The 18,939-nt window shown below is 38.4% G+C and overlaps 1 protein-coding gene across 2 annotated transcripts in view; it reads right to left on the minus strand.

The window, feature by feature from the left end:
* osbpl9 (oxysterol binding protein-like 9) overlaps window positions 1–16,652 on the minus strand; it is a 39,148-nt gene extending 22,496 nt beyond the window's left edge. For both annotated transcript variants that reach the window (XM_061738248.1, XM_061738247.1), the window contains exons 1-3: window positions 16,530–16,652; window positions 12,290–12,340; window positions 8,412–8,490 (exon numbers count right to left, since the gene is read on the minus strand). In XM_061738248.1, coding sequence (XP_061594232.1) covers window positions 8,412–8,490; window positions 12,290–12,340; window positions 16,530–16,640 — 241 coding nt within the window. In that variant the 5' untranslated portion in view covers window positions 16,641–16,652. The remainder of the gene's footprint in view (window positions 1–8,411; window positions 8,491–12,289; window positions 12,341–16,529) is intronic.
* Between the last annotated feature and the right edge of the window lie 2,287 nt (window positions 16,653–18,939).

Here is an 18,939-nt window from a genome sequence, read left to right on the forward strand (position 1 = left end):
CAGCTAACGTTGTTTAGCTCTCTTCATGAAAGAGACAGCAGGGTAGCAGTGCAGTCATTAAAACAACGACTGGAACAACATGAGTTGTGTCAAATCTTTGTCAACATCTGTTCCCCATGTTTTACTTTGGCAGATGGTCTTATGCACGCAGCTCAGCATATCGTCTGCTTTCGCCAGTTAAAATTAAACAACCCACCTTGTTGACTTAGAGTTAGGTATTTATCATAAAAAAAAAGAATGACATGTTTCATATGTTAAAAGGGGAGAAAAACAAGCCAAAGATTTACAGCAGCGACACAATAAAATGCAACCTGGTTAGTGTTACTATGTCCTTGGTACAAAGAATAATAAAACTTATGAGATCAGTTAACCTTCCTGTACAGAAAAAATAGTTTACAAGGCTTTATGTGCCGTTTTGCAGCTGTTTTCAATTTTAATAGAGATAAAACACGGGACAAAAGTCTAAAATTCACTATGCTCCATGTTGTTGTTTTTTTCTGAATCCTTTAACTGAAGATACTAGACCTTAACAATGACACTGTTTCAAATATTTTGGAAAATAATGCTCTCTAACTTCACAGCAGTAAAGTATTGGCATAACTGAAGACTGTGTGCAAGTTAAACCCAATTACACCTCTCTGACAGAGAAAAGTACCACAAGGCTGTCAGAAGAATAAGCACATAGAGCAGGGTAGTGTTCTGAACACCAAGAAGCCCTCACTGCCCACTTGCTTATGCATTAATTATTACAGAGATCTTGTCCGATACAGGATGAAGACCCGCAGTACAGGCCACAAAAACTTTACACGACTGCAACATCAGCTGAAAATAAGACACCTGACTGTGCCAAGTTAAACATTTAGATTCCACATACACCACCAAACATGGAGCAGCAGCCCTCAGTGACGTTTCTACACTGACAAGGGATGTGACTTCTTACGCTGAATGGGGAGCCGATACTGAACGGGGAGCCGATACTGAACAGACAAACAACTGTGATTAAAAAGATAAGTGTTTATGTAATTTCTGACATGATGTAAATCCTGCAACCATAGCTGAGGCAAAACAAGCCTCTGTAGTGCAATAAGATACTGTAGGTAGGAGAGTTAAAAAAAAAAAAAAAAGAAAAGTAAAAAAATCCTGCAAAGGCAGTAAGAATTATCCATAACCTGTGTGACAACAGAAACCGACAGTTTAGTCAATTAAAACATTAAATAATCTCCATTTTCCTTTGGTTCTTCACCCTTTTGAAATAGTTATTCAACTTCAGTAGACTTTAGTGTTTAACGTATTCCTCATTTCTGCAGGCACCCAGAAGCTGCTGAATGGTTTTGATTGAAAATAAATTAACTGTCTAATTTTTATGTAAAGTGGCAATTCTGTCTGCACCGTTTCCATCTTAATATTGTTTAATTTGCATGTAAGAGGCCCTTTTATCCATACTCCATACTACTACCAAACTAACATTTACTGGAACTGCATTTTAAAACCCACGGGGTGACAGAAAAATCAAATATTTTGCTTGTATTCACTCTGCCATGTAATAAATATGGTGAAACTGGTAGATAGAAGCCAGTGTAAATGCATACTGCTGGTATCAGCTTATATTCAAATGAAGGTTTACTGTATTATTCGCCCAGCAACACCTTCATTTTGATACTTGGCCAGCTGTGAAGGGAGCAATTATTTGATTGAATATGGCTTCATACAACTTTTTATTGTGGTCAACTAGAATGCCAAAGAGACAGGTGGAACTAGAATCTGTATTCAACATCTCTAGTGCAGACAAACAAATAAGCAACTGTTACTACACCAGCATTACACCATGAGATGTTCCACTTCTGTCAGTAGTCAAGGAAACACGGTAATTTCCTTTTGCAATGCTCGGTCTTCTGACATTATGCTGCTCTTCCTTTATCCAACAATCTTTTGTGAATTATTCATTTGTATTATCTTCCATCTCCTCCTGCCATCTTTAAACAAGCTGATGAAAGGTCATGGTGTATAGTCCAGTTGGAAGACCAGAAAGCTTCATAGTGGACTGCAGCCTGTAAAGATTGTGACACTGAGTGCAGACAAATAAGTCACAAAGAAAAGGTTGTCGCTCATTAGGAATTTAATCTTAAATGACATGCATACATATTTATTATTTTCCTCTGTGAGTAAATTCATATCAATTTCTCCAGTCATTTCCTCAATGAAAGTATGGTTACATTACTGTAACAAAGATAATTAAAGCTGCATGCAGCGTTGGTCGGGCCCTTGAACCTATGGCTACCACCCCTCAGGTGCCTCCACATTCTTGGTCAATATCACTATAAAGCATCTTTGGCGTTCCCATCAAAGTCCCCCATTCATCATGAACATAGGAAAGAACAAAATTCTGAGGTTTTGATATAAATGACCAAACATTTACTCACTCACTCAAAGTGTGATGACAAGTCTCTTGAGGTGGATTTCCACCATTTTCTTTCATTCAGTGTACTTAATTTTGGCATGTCCTGCATGTTGCTCCACTAACTTCAGTGAATGCAAAAAGTGGTTAAAGTACACAACATTAAAATTCATTTTATCTTCCTCATATATTCTCCTTTTTTGTTATAATTTTAAACATTTTGTCAGTGTCCCTGAAACTGCTGTCCACCCTGTAGTTACGGGGTAATTGACCATTTCACAGATCAACTGATGTAATTAGTAACATCAACACAATTTTGTCTTTCTTAACTAGTAGTTGGGTTAACTGCCGCAAATACATCAAATTTCTACCTTATATTTCTTAATTTTTATAAAATTCTGATGTCTTCAAGTGTGGTGTCATGGTGACATAAAAAATAACATAAAAAACCTCAGTAATTTAAAAAATATTTAATCAACAGTTTATAATCCCCTTCAATACTGACTCGCTTTTCTCGCTTTTCCCATTAAACATACACTCTCCCTTATTTCTGAGGCTTCATCAACTGTTTAAGTATTTTCTCAGACATTTACACGTCATACATACATACATTTTTAGAAGTAGTGCACATGTAATAATTGCGGTAATTGCTTCCTTTCACAACAAGGGGGCGCTATGAGCATGATCAAATATGAGCATATGGACCTCCTCGGGGGGTCAACTCTGATCACACAGAAAATATGAGGTCTCTCATGGCGCTTATCCACTAGTACCTACTCAGCATGACTCGACTCGCCACGCCTCGTCACGCCTCCACCCGCTTTGTCCTCGTTTGTTTTTCAACACCCAGGTGAGAATTGGGCGGGTTGGAGCGAAGCTGCTGTGACGTATTTGATTGTGTGATCTAAATGAAGAAGACAACACTAAAGATGTAGAACCTGGAGGAGATGATATATATGTGCTGCTGGGTCTGTGGCTTGTGTTTGATATCATGTTAAAAAATGAGAGTGAAAGAAGCTTCAAGCGGCGACGCTTTTAAAAAAAAATTTTGTTCTTGTCGGCGGTGATGAGAAATCAGCCGAGAACCACGAGCAGCGGAGAAGTGACCGAGCGCCTGGTAGATCTGATCGTTCCTTATCGCCCGTCTAGATCCCTTTTTAATTCTCTCCTCAGCCACCAGGTTTATGAACATCTGCACCTCAGAGTTGGATCACGAAACAGACGTTTGCGCTGCCATTGCCTGTCGGATAAAATGAAGAGCCACTAGCCGCGAGTCGCTCTCGCGCCGACTCCCTGCTTCCTGACTCAAACGTCTGATGGCCCCGCCCCTCAACCAATCGGTGGCCTGTAGTGTGATGACGCCAGATACAGGGCCGACTCAGCACGCTCAGAACCTCGGCAGAATAGGTACAGAAAAAGTATCTACTTGGCCAGCCTTTACCCGCCTCGGCCTGTATTGGAAAAGCGCAAGACGGGGGCGTAGCGAGTAGAGGCGCGATGAATAGGTACTAGTGAAAAAGTGCCATCAGACACTGCAAAATGTAAATGTTTCTTGCTGCTGACAGGGGGCGCTAAAGGTTTTCCAACTTTTTTCACTGCACGCGTGTTCAAAGTTGGACTGCATATGCACCAAATCTGGGCCAGATTAAACAATGTATGACTGAGTTAAAGCCCTTGACAGTCTAGGCCCCAAAAATGCTATGTCCGCCCCTGCTTCTCTCTGATGGTTGCATAAAGCAAATCCTTGTATAATGGTTAAAAAATAAATTATCAAAAATCAATCGTTCATTGAAAAATTATGAAAGCCAAATTATGAAGCCAGCTTGGCTCTAATTATGGCAGCCATGGCAGCCTACGTTCCTGCTGCATTCTGCAGCCTACCTGGCAACCTCTGGTCGGGGGGAGGAGGGGGAGGGTACACGCCGCTCAACAATATTTTGAAAGTGACTGCAGTACCAGTTTTGGCCATTTCATTACAGACGGCTCCTTTAAGAAAATGAGTCCTTGAGACTTTCCCGTGCAGGTCGTCCATTTACAGTACCAATTTTTGTGCATGTAGGCAAAACTCATATGAGGGGCTTGCTTTTTTTTATTTTGAAGGTGGCGCAATTGAGCCATGTTTTCATGCCTATTAAGGCACCATTATCATATAAAACTTTTCACCAGACCTGAAAAGTGTACTAAATTTGGTGAGTTTTGGAGCAAAAATGGCAATATGCCATTTTAATTGTGGAAAAATAATAAACAGTACGATTTCAGTAGGGTCCACACACCCGGGCCTTTCAGTGAAGTGAAAGGGTGCATTTTCTCCGGTCTAATGTTTTATCATAATAGAACAAGCTCCTCCATACCAGACCCTAAAATTAGGTTAAATCGAACCTCAGAGCATGTCATTTATTTAACACAAACTAGCTAAAATGCAGAAGTGTGAGAAAAAAAACTAAGTGCACCTCATGACCCAAGTACAGAACCACGTGAAGTCGTTGTAAGTTGAAGTTGAATAGATTTCTGTATAATGTTACCAGTCCATAACATTCTTGTTGAGGAATTTTGGTCTATTTTTCTTTACGATGTAGCCTCAGTTTGTGGGCATTCGTTTTTGCACAACTCTGTTAAACGCCTACCACATATTTCAGTGAGGCTGGGTTCTGGACTTTAACGAGGACACTGACACATTCACTCTTCAATTTTCTAATCTGTTGTACATTTCCTAGGCTGTTTGGGACCATTGCACAAAGCCCACGTTTGCCTAAACATTTTAGAAGAGACGAGACAGGTATGTATAATCAACATCAAGATGCCCATGTCCTGTGATTATCGAACAGGCATACATCATCTCCTCTCCACCACTACGCTTGACAGTTGGTATGAGATGTTTGTACTGATATGCTGTACTTGGTGTTTGTCAAATGTGATGCTGTGAATCCTGGCCAAACATTATTTTGAATTCTTATTTTTGGTTCAGGTGAAACTATGAAAACCGAAGCTGTGCTGATTAGAAAGTAGATGCTTTATCCTGGCAACCCCTCCAAACACTGCGTACTTGCTTAGTAGTTTTCAAATTCCTCAGTCGTGAACTTGAACATTTTGATTTTCGATTTTTTAACAACTTAAAATGTTGTGTACTTAATTAATCAGGACATGGCTGCTACTTAGACTTAACTTCTATGAAGGAGTAAGAATGCATTTAGTTTTCCATCCACTACGTTAACATCCGTCTGGCTTTTTTTGTTGTTGCTCCAGTCTTTGAGGAAATAATGATACTGTGTGCAATGTCATGATCAGATGATGCTGCTGATTTATCTAATATTAAGGTTCTGGAAAGGACTATTTCTTATTGTGTTGAGATATTATTAAAGAAAAAAAAACCTTCAGAATTACATGGTGCACCTTCTTTCAACCCAACCTTTAAAACTTTTTTAATGTGTATACTCCACACCAAAGTGACTGAAAGGACAGAACAGTGATAAAATAAGCAAAAGAAGAAAAAAGAGAAAGAGTACAAGTGTAAAAGTGTGAAGGAGGAGCTGAAGCTTATATACGGGATAACATAAGGGGGTATCTCATCCTTGACTGGTGCACTGGGCAGGCTGGGTGGCCTGACAGGGAGAGAGGAAAAGAGGAAAGATTGATAGCTTCTGCAGATAAGAGGAGGCAAGCAAGGAGTGAGAGAGAGGAAGAGGAAAAAGGGCTCTCAGGCATCTATGATGCACCGCGGGGGGAGCAGTGATGATAAATAATGGATGATTCTCTAAATAGAGGGAGAACAGCGCTCTGCTCCAGCCAGTACAGCGGCCAGCAAACTCTAAAATATATTTAAACTTTTAAGGTGGACTGTCACATAGCAATAAACTGTAAAACTGGGGGCTGGAAAAACTAAATTCTGCTTTAGTGCTATTCTAAAATGCTTTTTATTCTTTGCAGCGATGGTCTGCCCATCACACATCCAGACCTTACCCACACACTAACTGAAAATAAGCATTTATATCAAGACAAACAAATTGAGACTTTGTTGCAAATCCTTAGAATCTGACTGCATTAACAAGATTAGTGAGAGATTGTTTTACAGTAGCGGAGAATTGAATTCCTGCATCCTGTGGAAGTCTTCATTTTCACCCCAACAGCTGATGTAGACAGAAATGAGATTCCGTCTGCATAATGTTCAACAAAAATTTTTATGCTCGTCCTCCAGTGGTGATACACGAGATGCTCCTCTGAATATCTCTAGTGCGGACTTTTCCAAGTCTGAGATTGTTTTCTAACCTTAAAACAAAAGGATGAGCATGTAAGTCAAAATGTGATGCAGCTTTTTTGATTGTTGCGCCTTTTTTTTTTATTATTCACAGTACTCCTTGTTATCAAGTATGTTTTTGCCCCAAACTGTGATATTTTAACCTTATAGCATATATAATCTAACAGTAGAACAGCAAACAAACTAGAAGGGTCTGACTAAGGTTGGGAAAATGGTTCAAGTTTTGGTTCAAATGAGGAAGCAACCACAGAGTTTGTTAACATTTTCTTTCACTTTCTCTGATGCTCACACACTATCATGACACAGATGACATAAACCAAATTAAAAAAAAAAAAAGCTTAACAAATGCATTGCATCTGTCTCTTTGACACACTAAAACCTAACAGACAGCACCAAAGCCTGGTTAAATTTAACAAAGAGGGTTCTGGAATAAATAAAGACAATGACATTTGAGTGATCACTCAATGAAGAGTATATCACCTTGATAATACGAGTACGTTTCATTAATAAAGTCCCATTTCTGTTAAGGCAATCCAGCAACTCCAGTAGATAGGCTAAGCACCAGTAATAAACATCACTTTCTAAATATACCAAGCCTCCACAGACATTTGATTCAGGATTTTGCACACATGCTTCTTTATTTTTAAAATTCCTCATCTCCTACCAAACAGCATAGTTCGCACTGTTCTGAACCGTCCCTGAACCTCGATGACAAACCAAAGCACCAGTGTGTAACAGAACGCTCCACCCTGACTCGACCTCCCAGAAGACAAACAAACAACGCCTCCTCGCAATCCTTTTGCCCGGTGCTGGCAAGCATGCCGACCATGAGACATGCAAAGTTTCCTTCTTACCCTTGCGTTTGTAGAACCACAGCATACAGCTTCGGAACACAGACATGGGAGAGGGCATGGAGGAAGTGAGTGGGGCGGTGAGCCCATGGACTGTAGCTAGTGACTCTCAAAACAGATGTGAAAGGAGGTGAAGAGTGCAGGGTTTGATGGTTGAAAAATGGATACAAATGGACAAATGAAAGGACAGAGATGAAGGAAAGTTAGAGAATGTTAGTAAGACCTGGCAGAGCGTTAAAGTTAGGAAAAAAAACAAGGTCTGCTGTAAACTAGAGTATACAGCTCCCAGTCAAAAATAAAGGGAAAGATTGGCAGGACGGGAGGGGCCAATCTTGTCCCTGTAGGGTGACTGGTTGTTGGATAACGAGAAGCGGTAGCAGTGCAGCAAAAGGTGAACAGCAGCAGCAGCAGCAGCATCCACAAGAGACCTGAGCTCAGCTCCGAGCTCAGCAGTATTCCCTTATTATTCACAGAGGCTCAGGTGCAGAGACACATGAGCTCTCTCTTCCGCCACAGTAGGGAGGGCCAGAAGAGGAAAAAAGCAGAAAAAAAAAAAAGGTCTCACTTGTTTGTTCTGTTGCAGAGAAATCGTTTTAGCTTGGAGTGAAACAAAGCTTGTTTATCAATAAAATATATCCGGCCTAACCTGAAGCGGTTACGAGGACAGAAGAAATGAATCAGATACATGCAGCATGCTTCAACACTGTGCAGATGCCTGTGTGTGCTTGCGTTTCCTGGCATTAGAGCAAACCAATCCAAGTCTTTAAAAGGCAGGGAGGGAAATGGGAGTGAGAGAGTGAGTGACAGAGTGCAAATGAACTGCACAGATAGATGAAAAAGAAATCTCAAAGAAAGAACGGGAGACGGGAATGAAACGCAGAAAAGTAGGGGCAGCATAAAGAGGACATCTCACCTTGAAAATGGAAAGTCTTCTGGTCCACAGTGATGGTGAATGTGCTGTCGTCCTCGTCGTCAATGCCAATCACAGCTCCCTGGACAAACGGAGAAAAAGAGGCAGTCAGACAGCAGGACACGTCATATTCCACTTTCCATTTCTGCCCTCATGCTCTACATGTCCCAGCAGCATTTAACTAACTCTTATTTGTAAATTAACCTTCACAGTAGCTCACTCTCTGCCCTTCAAATACTCCATCATCTCCTGTTGCCCTCTCTCCCTGACATTCATAGTGTTTCTCACACTCACACAAGAGCAGTCTTTTGGAACATGGAAGAGAGGAAGGGAGGGGAGGAGCTGGGATTTGGGTGAGCGAAGAATGAGAAAGCGAGGGAAGGGTGGAGGGAAGGGACACAAGGGACCAACAGCTAGCAGCAGCCAACAAGAGGGCGTTTAAAAAAAAATAAAACCTGCAGGCTAGCTGGGACATTAGCTTGTAGCAGTTGAAACAGTGTGCATGTCCACAAGTTGGAAGATCATATTTAGTTCTGTTCAAACGCTGCATGGATGTCACCCTAGAAGTTCCTAAGTTGTTTTTTGTCCTTCTTCTTCTTCAGTAAGATTTGGATGGAAATCTTACCAAAGCACAACACAGTACACTTATCTGAATTTACAGCATTATGATTTATTTCATGCAACCACAACACATGGTGCACCCTAGTTTTAGAAACTGGTTCTCTGAAACAGATTTTGACAGCTGCACTAGTCACAATGACAGCAAGCAGATGTGGCCTGTGCTGCTTTTAAGTTCCCGAGTTCAAACCCTGTGCCTTGTGATAAGCTGCAGCAATGAGTCCCCCCCCGGAAGCAGCCCCATGCCTAGTGCTGTACAGAAACTCCCAAGATATCTTTCAGGAAATCCTGTAATATCATAGGCAAGTTGACTTAGCTGAGGGAAAGCAAAATGTGTTTGATTTTTAAAAGAAGACACTAACCATTAAACTCAGAGTCAATAGATTATCATTGAATGTTAACTTAGGTATGAAAAGAAGGTGGAAAACAAAAAGGAAAAGAATTGGGCTATATCAAAATATGTTGATGGATTTTACATCCTTAGATGAGAGATCTGACTAAGTTAATTTTGACATAATTTGAAAACTGAAAAACTCACAACACACACTCAAAAACCTTCTTAAACCAAGTTCAATCAACTACTTTTCATCAGCCTTTCTACAACAATAACCATGTCAATTTAATTCAAAAATACTTTATTAAACCAAAAGAAATTTACAGCTGACTGATGTCCGATGTGGCCGGTTAATTGTGTTTTTGATGTTGTTTTTTTTAGGGCCTACTGTAGTGGCCTACCATAGATATAAACATGTAAATGCCATATTCGAGCCTGTCACATACGTCGACTCAACACGGCTGCCATCTTGGGCCGGAATTTCTGACAAGTAGCCAGACTTGTTGGCTTTTGTGGATGTTCCCGCAAAAGAAACACAGAAACCAAGAAACAAGGAATAACATTTTACAAGTAAGAAGTTGTTTTACATCAATTAAATGTTATGATCCTGTTGAATGTGATGCATCTCTTAAGCCAACAGAAACAAAACTAGTTTGTTTTTGTTATTAAGGAATCAGTAAGATTATGAAAGTGACATTTGACAATTAGTCATTGTATGCAATTGTGCAATGTAGACTATGTTACCGGTATTCCTAAATTATGTATTCAAATCAGTTTCAAGGCATTAACATTAATGGTTCATGGTTTCACGGTTTGAAATTTGTATGAAAAGGGTCGAGGGTTTTGTTTTTGTGGGTATTTTGGTACATTTTTAATTTAGGCATTCTCTTTATTTGAGAGTGTGTATTGTGTTTTATTTATTTTTTGTTTGTTTTTAACTCATTCCTTTATTAATTAAATGTTTGCTCTTATACTATTATTTATATTTAATATACATTTTATCTTATATTATTCATCAGTTTTTTTCATATTACTATCAGCAGCTTCCTTGCAATTTTGTCTGAGTAATGTAGAACAAATTTGTTGTATCATAAATCTGTACAACATTTATAATAAAACCAAAAGGCTTGAAAATGAAGTGAGTTTTAGTGGTTGTAATCATTGATAGATCTCTGCCTCTGTTGACTAATACAGTAAGTAGACGCTGGTTTCCCCCGCCCCAAGATGACGGCCGTGCAGACGCATCATTCCAATGGATGGCAGCGTCGGAGGTGGCATCTACGTGTTTACATCTATGGTGTCTACAGTGTTTGTAGCCACTTATTAGGCTTCACAGTGGTTTCAGACAAGACTCAGCCTGCCTGGTCTAGCAGGAATTGCAGGCATAGCTTTTGAGAAGAGTCCTTTTAAAAAAGGAAGAAAAAAAAAAAAAAACATACCTCAAATCTTCAAAGTTAGATCAGGTTTTATAATACCATACAGTTTGATTAGGTCATAAAGTTTTCAGCAGGCAAATCAGAGCTCACAAGTCTGTGGATCAATGTCTTAAACAAGTATAAAGGAAGTTACTGGTTTCAAAGTACCAATTTAAATCTCTGATCCATAACTCGAACCTTTGTCACATGAGCACACGAGGGTAAATGACTTTTTTTTTTTTTTACAGGGAATTTCAGAAGATACTTCCTTCCTTAGTTGCTGAGGCAACATTTCCAAGGTGTTAGAGAAATGGAATTTACCACTGTTTTGATTTCAAGACCACCAATTTATAAATAAGACGAGATATATATTTCAGATGACGACAAATAGATCAGACAGATGTCACTTGCTTTTCTAAGTAAATCTGAGACAAGCCAGGAAGTCTAATGTACATAACGACATAATATAATTTTCCTTTGGGGACTAATAATGTATTATTGAGCTGAGATTAAGACTGAATTTACCACAGTGCTCAAATCAGTTACTACTTTAAGTTTGCTCCAGCACATAATTGTATAATACTGACTTTCTACTGTTTTCCTTAGAGTACTAATAAAATATTGAACTGAAATGGATTAAAAAATAAAGGGAGGTTCGGTCCAAAAGTAGAAAGGAAAGAAAACAATACAACTACTGTGGATCTATACTCAAGTTTACGTGCTATCTGACATGCAAAAGCGACACCAAAGCAACAACTTTCAATTGCAGATTTGTTATTTTAAAATACACAAGATGGGTAATATGCAAGGTGTTTGTTTAACTTAGTCATTAGATTTATCTGAGAGATGTCTGAGTTAGGAAAGCAGAAAGACCCAAGGCACTTTCTCACATTCTGAGAGTAAACCTGACCTGCGGCAACACATTCATTCGTTTTGTAGAGAGGAACAACCAGATGCTACCAACTTGAGTTAACATACATTCCTACCTTTTATGTTTCATCTTCTGTTAGCTCCTGTCTGGATAATCATACCATAATTTCTAGAAATAAGCACTGATCCCTGCTGTACTGAGGCTCAGTTCCCTGAAAATCCAACTGCATTAAGTAGTTTCCTGTATATGAAGAAAAAAAAACATGTACATGTAGTAGAGAGAGACCTGCTGCCATCTACTGGACAAGACTTGCCAGTGAGACATACTGTACAGGTAAAAATTAGCACTAGACTGGCTGATATACTGTGGTGATACAGGTTGAGGGATAAGCCAGCAGGAAGCTCTTGAAAGTTGCTGAATTAGGTCAACAAGTCTGGGAATCAGTGCACCACTATCCTCCAGCTAAATATCCCTTAAAATAAAGCCTTCCTGTTATCAGCAGAAAATTACACCATACTAAATTCTCACTGCTATCCTTTTTAAGATACAGAAATTTGGCAATGTCAAAACACATCCAGTCAGAGTCAAAAATATGATGCAAAGTATATAACAGTCGGTGATAGGACAGCCTGCAGGATCTTACCTTAAGTCGCACGCAACCTCGTCTGGAACCTCGCATCATCTTGTCTTTTGACTGCAAACCAACAACAGAATGAATGAATAAATGACTGAATGAAGAGTTAACAACAGACTACAACATCGAAATATACGAGGTAAACAAAATATATAGTACAAAAAAAAAAATCTAGATATTTTGGCACCTCATGATGAAAAGAAAAACAGGCTTATGTCATGTAACTACTAGTTTAAGGGTTATTAAAGCAACGTTATCAATTCATTTGTTCTTAGAAAGTAGAAACTTAAATTAAGATGCATGTTTTAATATAAATCAAGTTAAAAAAAACTTTTGAAAATAAAGTGAGTGACTATACAGTCAGAAAGCTTGATGCAAGTAATTTACTTTAAAAAAGAAAAACTCCAAAAATATATTTCATTTGTCTTAAGTTACTAGAAATACTGTTAAAATGTATACTAAAAGCAGCTAACTGATATCAGCTTTTAACTAATTGGCCAATTATTTTAAATATTATTGTCCTAACATCTCAAGACGTTAAAATATTGATATTTCCTCACACAAACACCCGGGCTAAAAATTAACAAATAGAATTCAATCCAGTGGAGTTCCTACGAGCAATGTTATTGCATAAGCTTCTGTCTAGCAGTAAAACTGGTAGAAACATTTTTTTTTTTAATGATTATTATTTTCCTTAACTATATTTCTGCCCTACAGCTGTCTGTGTAGCAGATACCAAACCTGGTATAGATATTGAAGATCCATGAAAGATTTTGGATCATTATAATGATAATATCAGGCCTCCCGGTGGTAATATAATAAAAATATTTACATTTTTGGTAAATATCTTGGGAACTGTATGAACTAAAATAAATTGCTTTTTTGTTTGTTTGTTTGTTTGTTTTACCTCTGACTTCTTTGAAATGCACCCATTCACACCAGTTTCCACTAAAAATGATTTGCAATTTTCAAAAAAGCAGATGAAAGAAAACGAGCTGAAAGTAGAAGGAACAACTTCAAGCAAAACTTTGGCATACTTCATCTACTGTGTATATATATGCTATCAAAAAATGTGTTAAAAGAATTTTGATTGCACAGTCGGTTTCAAAGTCATGCACCAATTGCACTTCTGGGCGTGCTCCAAAAATAATCTGTCATCCTATGATCTGGTCTGAATGTATGTATGTTATGTAATAATCCAGACTCAATGATACTTTGTACTGATAATCAGATATGGCATTTGGTGTAAACATACTATATTTCATAATATTTAAAATCTAAATTGAAATTGAAAATCTAAAATAGTACTGTATGGTACCAGGAAAACATGTGATATGCAATATGATAGAATGAAAATGACGATGATTATAGAAATCTATACCTCAGTGTATGTTGCAAATGTCTTTCTGCCTTACTGTTAACATTATCCTCTAACAATAAATAGCAGACAATAATTAAATCAAAATTAAATCTATTTTTTCTGTTCCAGCAGTGTGATTTTATTAAACTTATTGATGTGATTGATATTCGAAGTTTGTATTTAAAGTGTAAATGCATGGCACTTAATACACTGTTCTTTATTGTGATATCTTTTTTGTCTTTGATATAATCTGAAATTCAGTGTACATATACAAGTCTTTGTCGAAAAAACTTTAAGTGCTAGAAAATGGTGTTAAAAATAGTTGTTAAAACAGCCAATAAAATGTCACAGGCCATTATTTATTTGGCCTGGTCTAATTCCAGAGGCAATTATTTACTACTACTTCACAGATGGAAAGAATTAACTAAATTTGAAATCAAAAAGTCACCAAGGAGGGTTATAATTTTTTTCAGCTATGAAGAAAAAAAAAATCTTAAAAGAATTTGTCAAATTAGTTGGCTTTATAAACACTTTAGTTGGAAAAGGAATGATTGATTTATCAGAAAATGTACCTGGCAATGTCTCCAGACAGAATTGATGAAAAGTTATCAGTGAATACATTTTAACTTTGCACATAAAAATAAGATAATTTGTGTTTGGTAGATTATTTCCTTGTTGTTATTCCTTTCTTGGCAATACATCTTATACAGTTGGAAAGCCTGTTAATTTCCCGCTTTCCATGCCATGACTGCCTTTCAGTTCTGGAAAACGCCCGTGTTGGCTGACATGCAACAACTGATGGTTGAAGAATGGCATGCCATTCCACAGCAGTGTTTGACCAGGCTGGTGACTGGCATGTTGTGGCTGTGTATGGTTCCACCACACACTACTGAGGCTCCTGTTTGTTAATTGGATATTGTTAAATTGTTAATATGTGTTGTTTCTTCAAATTTAAATCATCCAATCCAACAAACAAGAGTCATGGTTGCTTGGCATAGACAGAGCAGAGCACACCACAAATGGTAGACAACACTTAAATTTATGTTTTTATCATTTTAGGTCCGTGCAGCCTGCTTAATTGTTTTTTTTAAATGTTTTTGTTGTCGTTTTTTTTTTATTGTATGACTGCACTGTACTGTATTTTTATGTTCAGGACCCCAGGAAGACTAGAGGCACATTTGTGTGCTTCTAATGGGCATCCTTAAATAAACTAAACTAAACTAAACTTCCTAAAAGCCAGCAAACATTCCTTGAAGTCAAATTGAAACTCATATTTTAACATGGAAAGACAGATATGTGTGCAGGTTTGACAACTCCAACAACTTCTTCTAAACATCTTGCATCATTTCATCTTATTAAACATTCAAATGACCCAATCACTCCCAAAAATAAAATAGTATTTGTATAGAATTTAAAAACAACTTAAAAAAAAAAACGATTTATTTGGTCTTTTTATAACCCCAAATTTTTCCAAATTGTACATAAGAGACATTCAGGCTAGCCACACCTCCAGAAACTATTATGGTAGATGCTTCAGTATCAAAAATCTAATCATGTAGTTTATCAGCTAGATATTTTTCTATCACTATATCACCCCTTTTTTTTTTATTTGTTTGCTGTTGTTTTTCGCATATGGAACAGAAATGCCACTTTCACCACTGATAATGTCCCAGCACTGAACAAAACGTACTCTTTCGTTATTGTGTTTAGTCGAAAAAGGTGTCATTTTTGAGTTTTCATTATCATAAGACAACAATCAGCAAATGTCCACATTTGACTGGTTTGATCCACCAAATTCTTAGGGTGTTCTTTAATAATGATTTCAACTAGCACTTGATTGTCATTGCACATAAAAACGTATTTTAGTTTGAAATCTCAGACTGTCGTTCTGCTCAGCTTATTCAGCTTGTTTGACAGAATAGAATAGAATAGAATAAGCTTTATTGGACTAGTATCAACAAGCCAGGCAGGGAATTTGTTTTCGTTTTTTTTCACTCACTGAACCCAGATTTAAATAGTTAAACAGTAATAGACAAATGGCTCTTATTGACATATATACAATTTAAAGGTGAAAGGTGCAGCAGTACGAGGTCATGGTTATTGCAGGTTATAGCAGCAGAATTATTCTTTACCTTGATTATTATAGCGATGACTTGAATGCAGCAATATGAATAATTTAGAGTATACTGAGACCTCGAACTTGTGTGCATAATATATCATTTTTCTCACGAAGATAATGAAGTTACTGAAGACCAGCTGCAGATCAGGCTACTGTACATGTGCACGATACAATAATGTGGTAACCACGTATGAGGAGTGGTTAGCTCTGAGTTATTCACCTATTTACAGGTTGTATCAACAATTCCGACAGTTTCCTGCCTACTTTACTCTCGATATTAAAAAAAATGAATCACAAAACAGTAAATTCATTACAATGTCATTGATTACAAACCAAAGCAACATCCAGGTTCTCCTCTTGCGATATCTTAGTGGGTTTTACTACTAACACAGCGTGCCGTGGCAGTTTGTTTTATCACTTCAGGAGACATTTCCTCTCACTAACGCATACATAATTAAATAACTCTCCAACAGGTAAATATCAAAATGTTTCGACTTGTCATGTTAATTTCTTCCTTCAGCCCTGCTAGCTAGCTGTATTAAAGTGAGCCTAAGACGAAATACTGCCGCGCTATTGGTTGGTTGGTCCGGGAGGAGCGCTGCTATTGGCCAACCAGCGTGTCAGTCATCGCGAAGCCCCGCCCCCCTGTGCCAGCTGATACGGCTAACACACACAAGGCCCTTTACACTTCTGTCTCAGCCAGAACTTCTATAGGGTTACTCTTGAGACCGGGTCACTTTAAAAGTGACAGACTGCGTTAACGAACCTACCGTGTAGTATGACAGTAAGCCAGCATTGTAGTCCAGAACAAACCATCGATACTGCCAGCCTTTCATGACGTTAGTCCACTTGCTTAGCGGCCCCTCCATGATGGACGCCATCTTTACAACATCCGCATATGGCAGCTGCAGAACACATCCGGGTGCTTTGCCTTTGTGCAATGGCCACGCCCCTTTTTGGGTGACGAAACAAAGAAAAGTTTTTATAAAAGGTGTTATAAAAAAGTTACTAGTTGGTAGTTACTTTGTGCAAAAATCATATACCTTGTCAGGAAAACAATTATATAATATCATATATGTTATCCTACATGTTTATTATGTTAGTTACTCTATTTTGATGAGTAAATTAAAGGAGCATGAGGCAGGATTTATGAAAAAAATTTGTATACGTTTTAAGATTTCTAGTAATAATGTCAGATGAAGCGTTCCAAACCAAAAAGAATGAGCCCTCTAGCATATCTCTCCGTTGCCTTAAACAGGCTGTGTGCTGCAAAATGTGCTGCAATTCCGGACCGGAATTTCACACGCTGTCCTGCGGATGTGACGTCAAATGACGCTGCATGCGCGTTCTCGGCGGGGCACGAGTAAACATTGGATACGAGTTTGAGTCATGGAGGCAGCTCATTTCCTACTGACCAAGTAAGATAACATTGTAAGTCATATTTAGTGCTTGATTTGAAAATCACATAAGATTACACACGCGCTCCTGTGCCGGCTTCACTGTTGGCTGCAGGAACCCCGACGGTCGTCGTGACGCTAACGAGTCTCATTTCTTATTCTTGCCTCATGCTCCTTTAAAAGCACTGTGATATTAACATTTTCTATAAGCTATAGAAAATGTACATCTATATATGTACCGGGTCCAAGCTACCAAGCTTACGGCAGACGCAGACCACTGTTGAGCTCGAGGAAGGCCCGGGTGAGGGCTCGGGATCCCAGTGAACCGTCTGCCTTCAGTGACATACATACATCCATACCATATACCTTTGCAGGGTCACGGGGGTCTGCTGGAGCCTATCCCAGCTAATTTTCAGGCGAGAGGCAGGGGTTCACCCTGGACAGATCACCAGTCCATCGCAGGGCCACATATACACAACCAGACACACTCACACTACGGGCAATTTAGAATCATCAGTTAACCTACTACGCATGTTTTTGGACTGTGGGAAGAAGCCGGAGTACCCGGAGGGAACCAACGCAAGCGCGGGGAGAACATGCAAACTCCACACAGAAAGACCCTGCCGGGCCTGGGAGTCGAACTGGGGACCTTCTTGCCGTGAGGCAACAGTGCTTACCACTAAGCCACCGTGCTGCCAGAGGTTTCAAAAGTATTCACATTCATTACTCAGGTAGAAGTATAGATACTAGAGTTTAAAAATACTCCTGTAGAAGTTGAAGTATCAACTCAAGTTTTTTACTCAAGTAAAAGTATAAAAGTACTGGTTTCAAAACTACTTAAAGTATAAAAGCAAAAGTAATGTAAGGGGGAAAAAAACCATTAAGGACAAAAGCCATTGAAAATGAATGCATCTTAGTATAATGCAAATATATTAAAGAACCATATATGTGTACTATTGACTATATGATGACTAGTTGCCTATAAGTATTGTAATGGTGCAAAAAGTCAAACTTCAGAGGCATGTTATCATTTATCCTAACCTTTATTGGAATGGACATCCAAGTTTAGTTGCAGGAATCTGAGGGCAACGGATGTAAGAACAAAACTGGACAAGAACATCTGAAACAACCACAACCAAATTCACTCTATCCGGATGGAGCAATTTAACTGGATAGTTTTGTTTTAAAGGCTGAAATGAAATAAAGTAACGAGGCTGTTTTTTAAATGTAAGGAGTAAAAAGTACAGATAATTGCGTGAAAATGTAAGGAGTAAAAGTAAAAAGTCGTCTGAAAAATAATTACTCCAGTGAAGTATAGATAACCAAAATTTCTATTTAAGTAAGGTAATGAAGTATTTGTACTTCGTTACTTGACACCTCTGCGTGCTGCCCCAATGTGACATACCCCCTGTGACATACAGTACAGACCAAACGTTTGGACACACCTTCTCATTCAAACAAATGGGGAATGGTGTCCAAACTTTTGGTCTGTACGGTATGCATGGACTGTTGATGAGCCACGTCCAAAAGTGAATTAAGCAATTCAATCTTTTATTATTATTATTATTATTATTATTATTATTATTATTATTATTATTATTATAGTTCGTTCAACAGTATCCGGATGTCTTCCTTGAGACTAACAATGTCCTTATTAGTGTCTGAACATACCAGCTTGTCATCTGGCGGCGCTGGGGCAGCCAAGATCTGCTCAGAATCACCATCTATTAGAACCTTCCTGCAGCCATGTCTCAAAAATTATATTGGAACTGTCTCCTATCAT

Source organism: Cololabis saira, chromosome 13 (assembly GCF_033807715.1).
Source record: "Cololabis saira isolate AMF1-May2022 chromosome 13, fColSai1.1, whole genome shotgun sequence".
Taxonomy (NCBI): domain Eukaryota; kingdom Metazoa; phylum Chordata; class Actinopteri; order Beloniformes; family Belonidae; genus Cololabis; species Cololabis saira.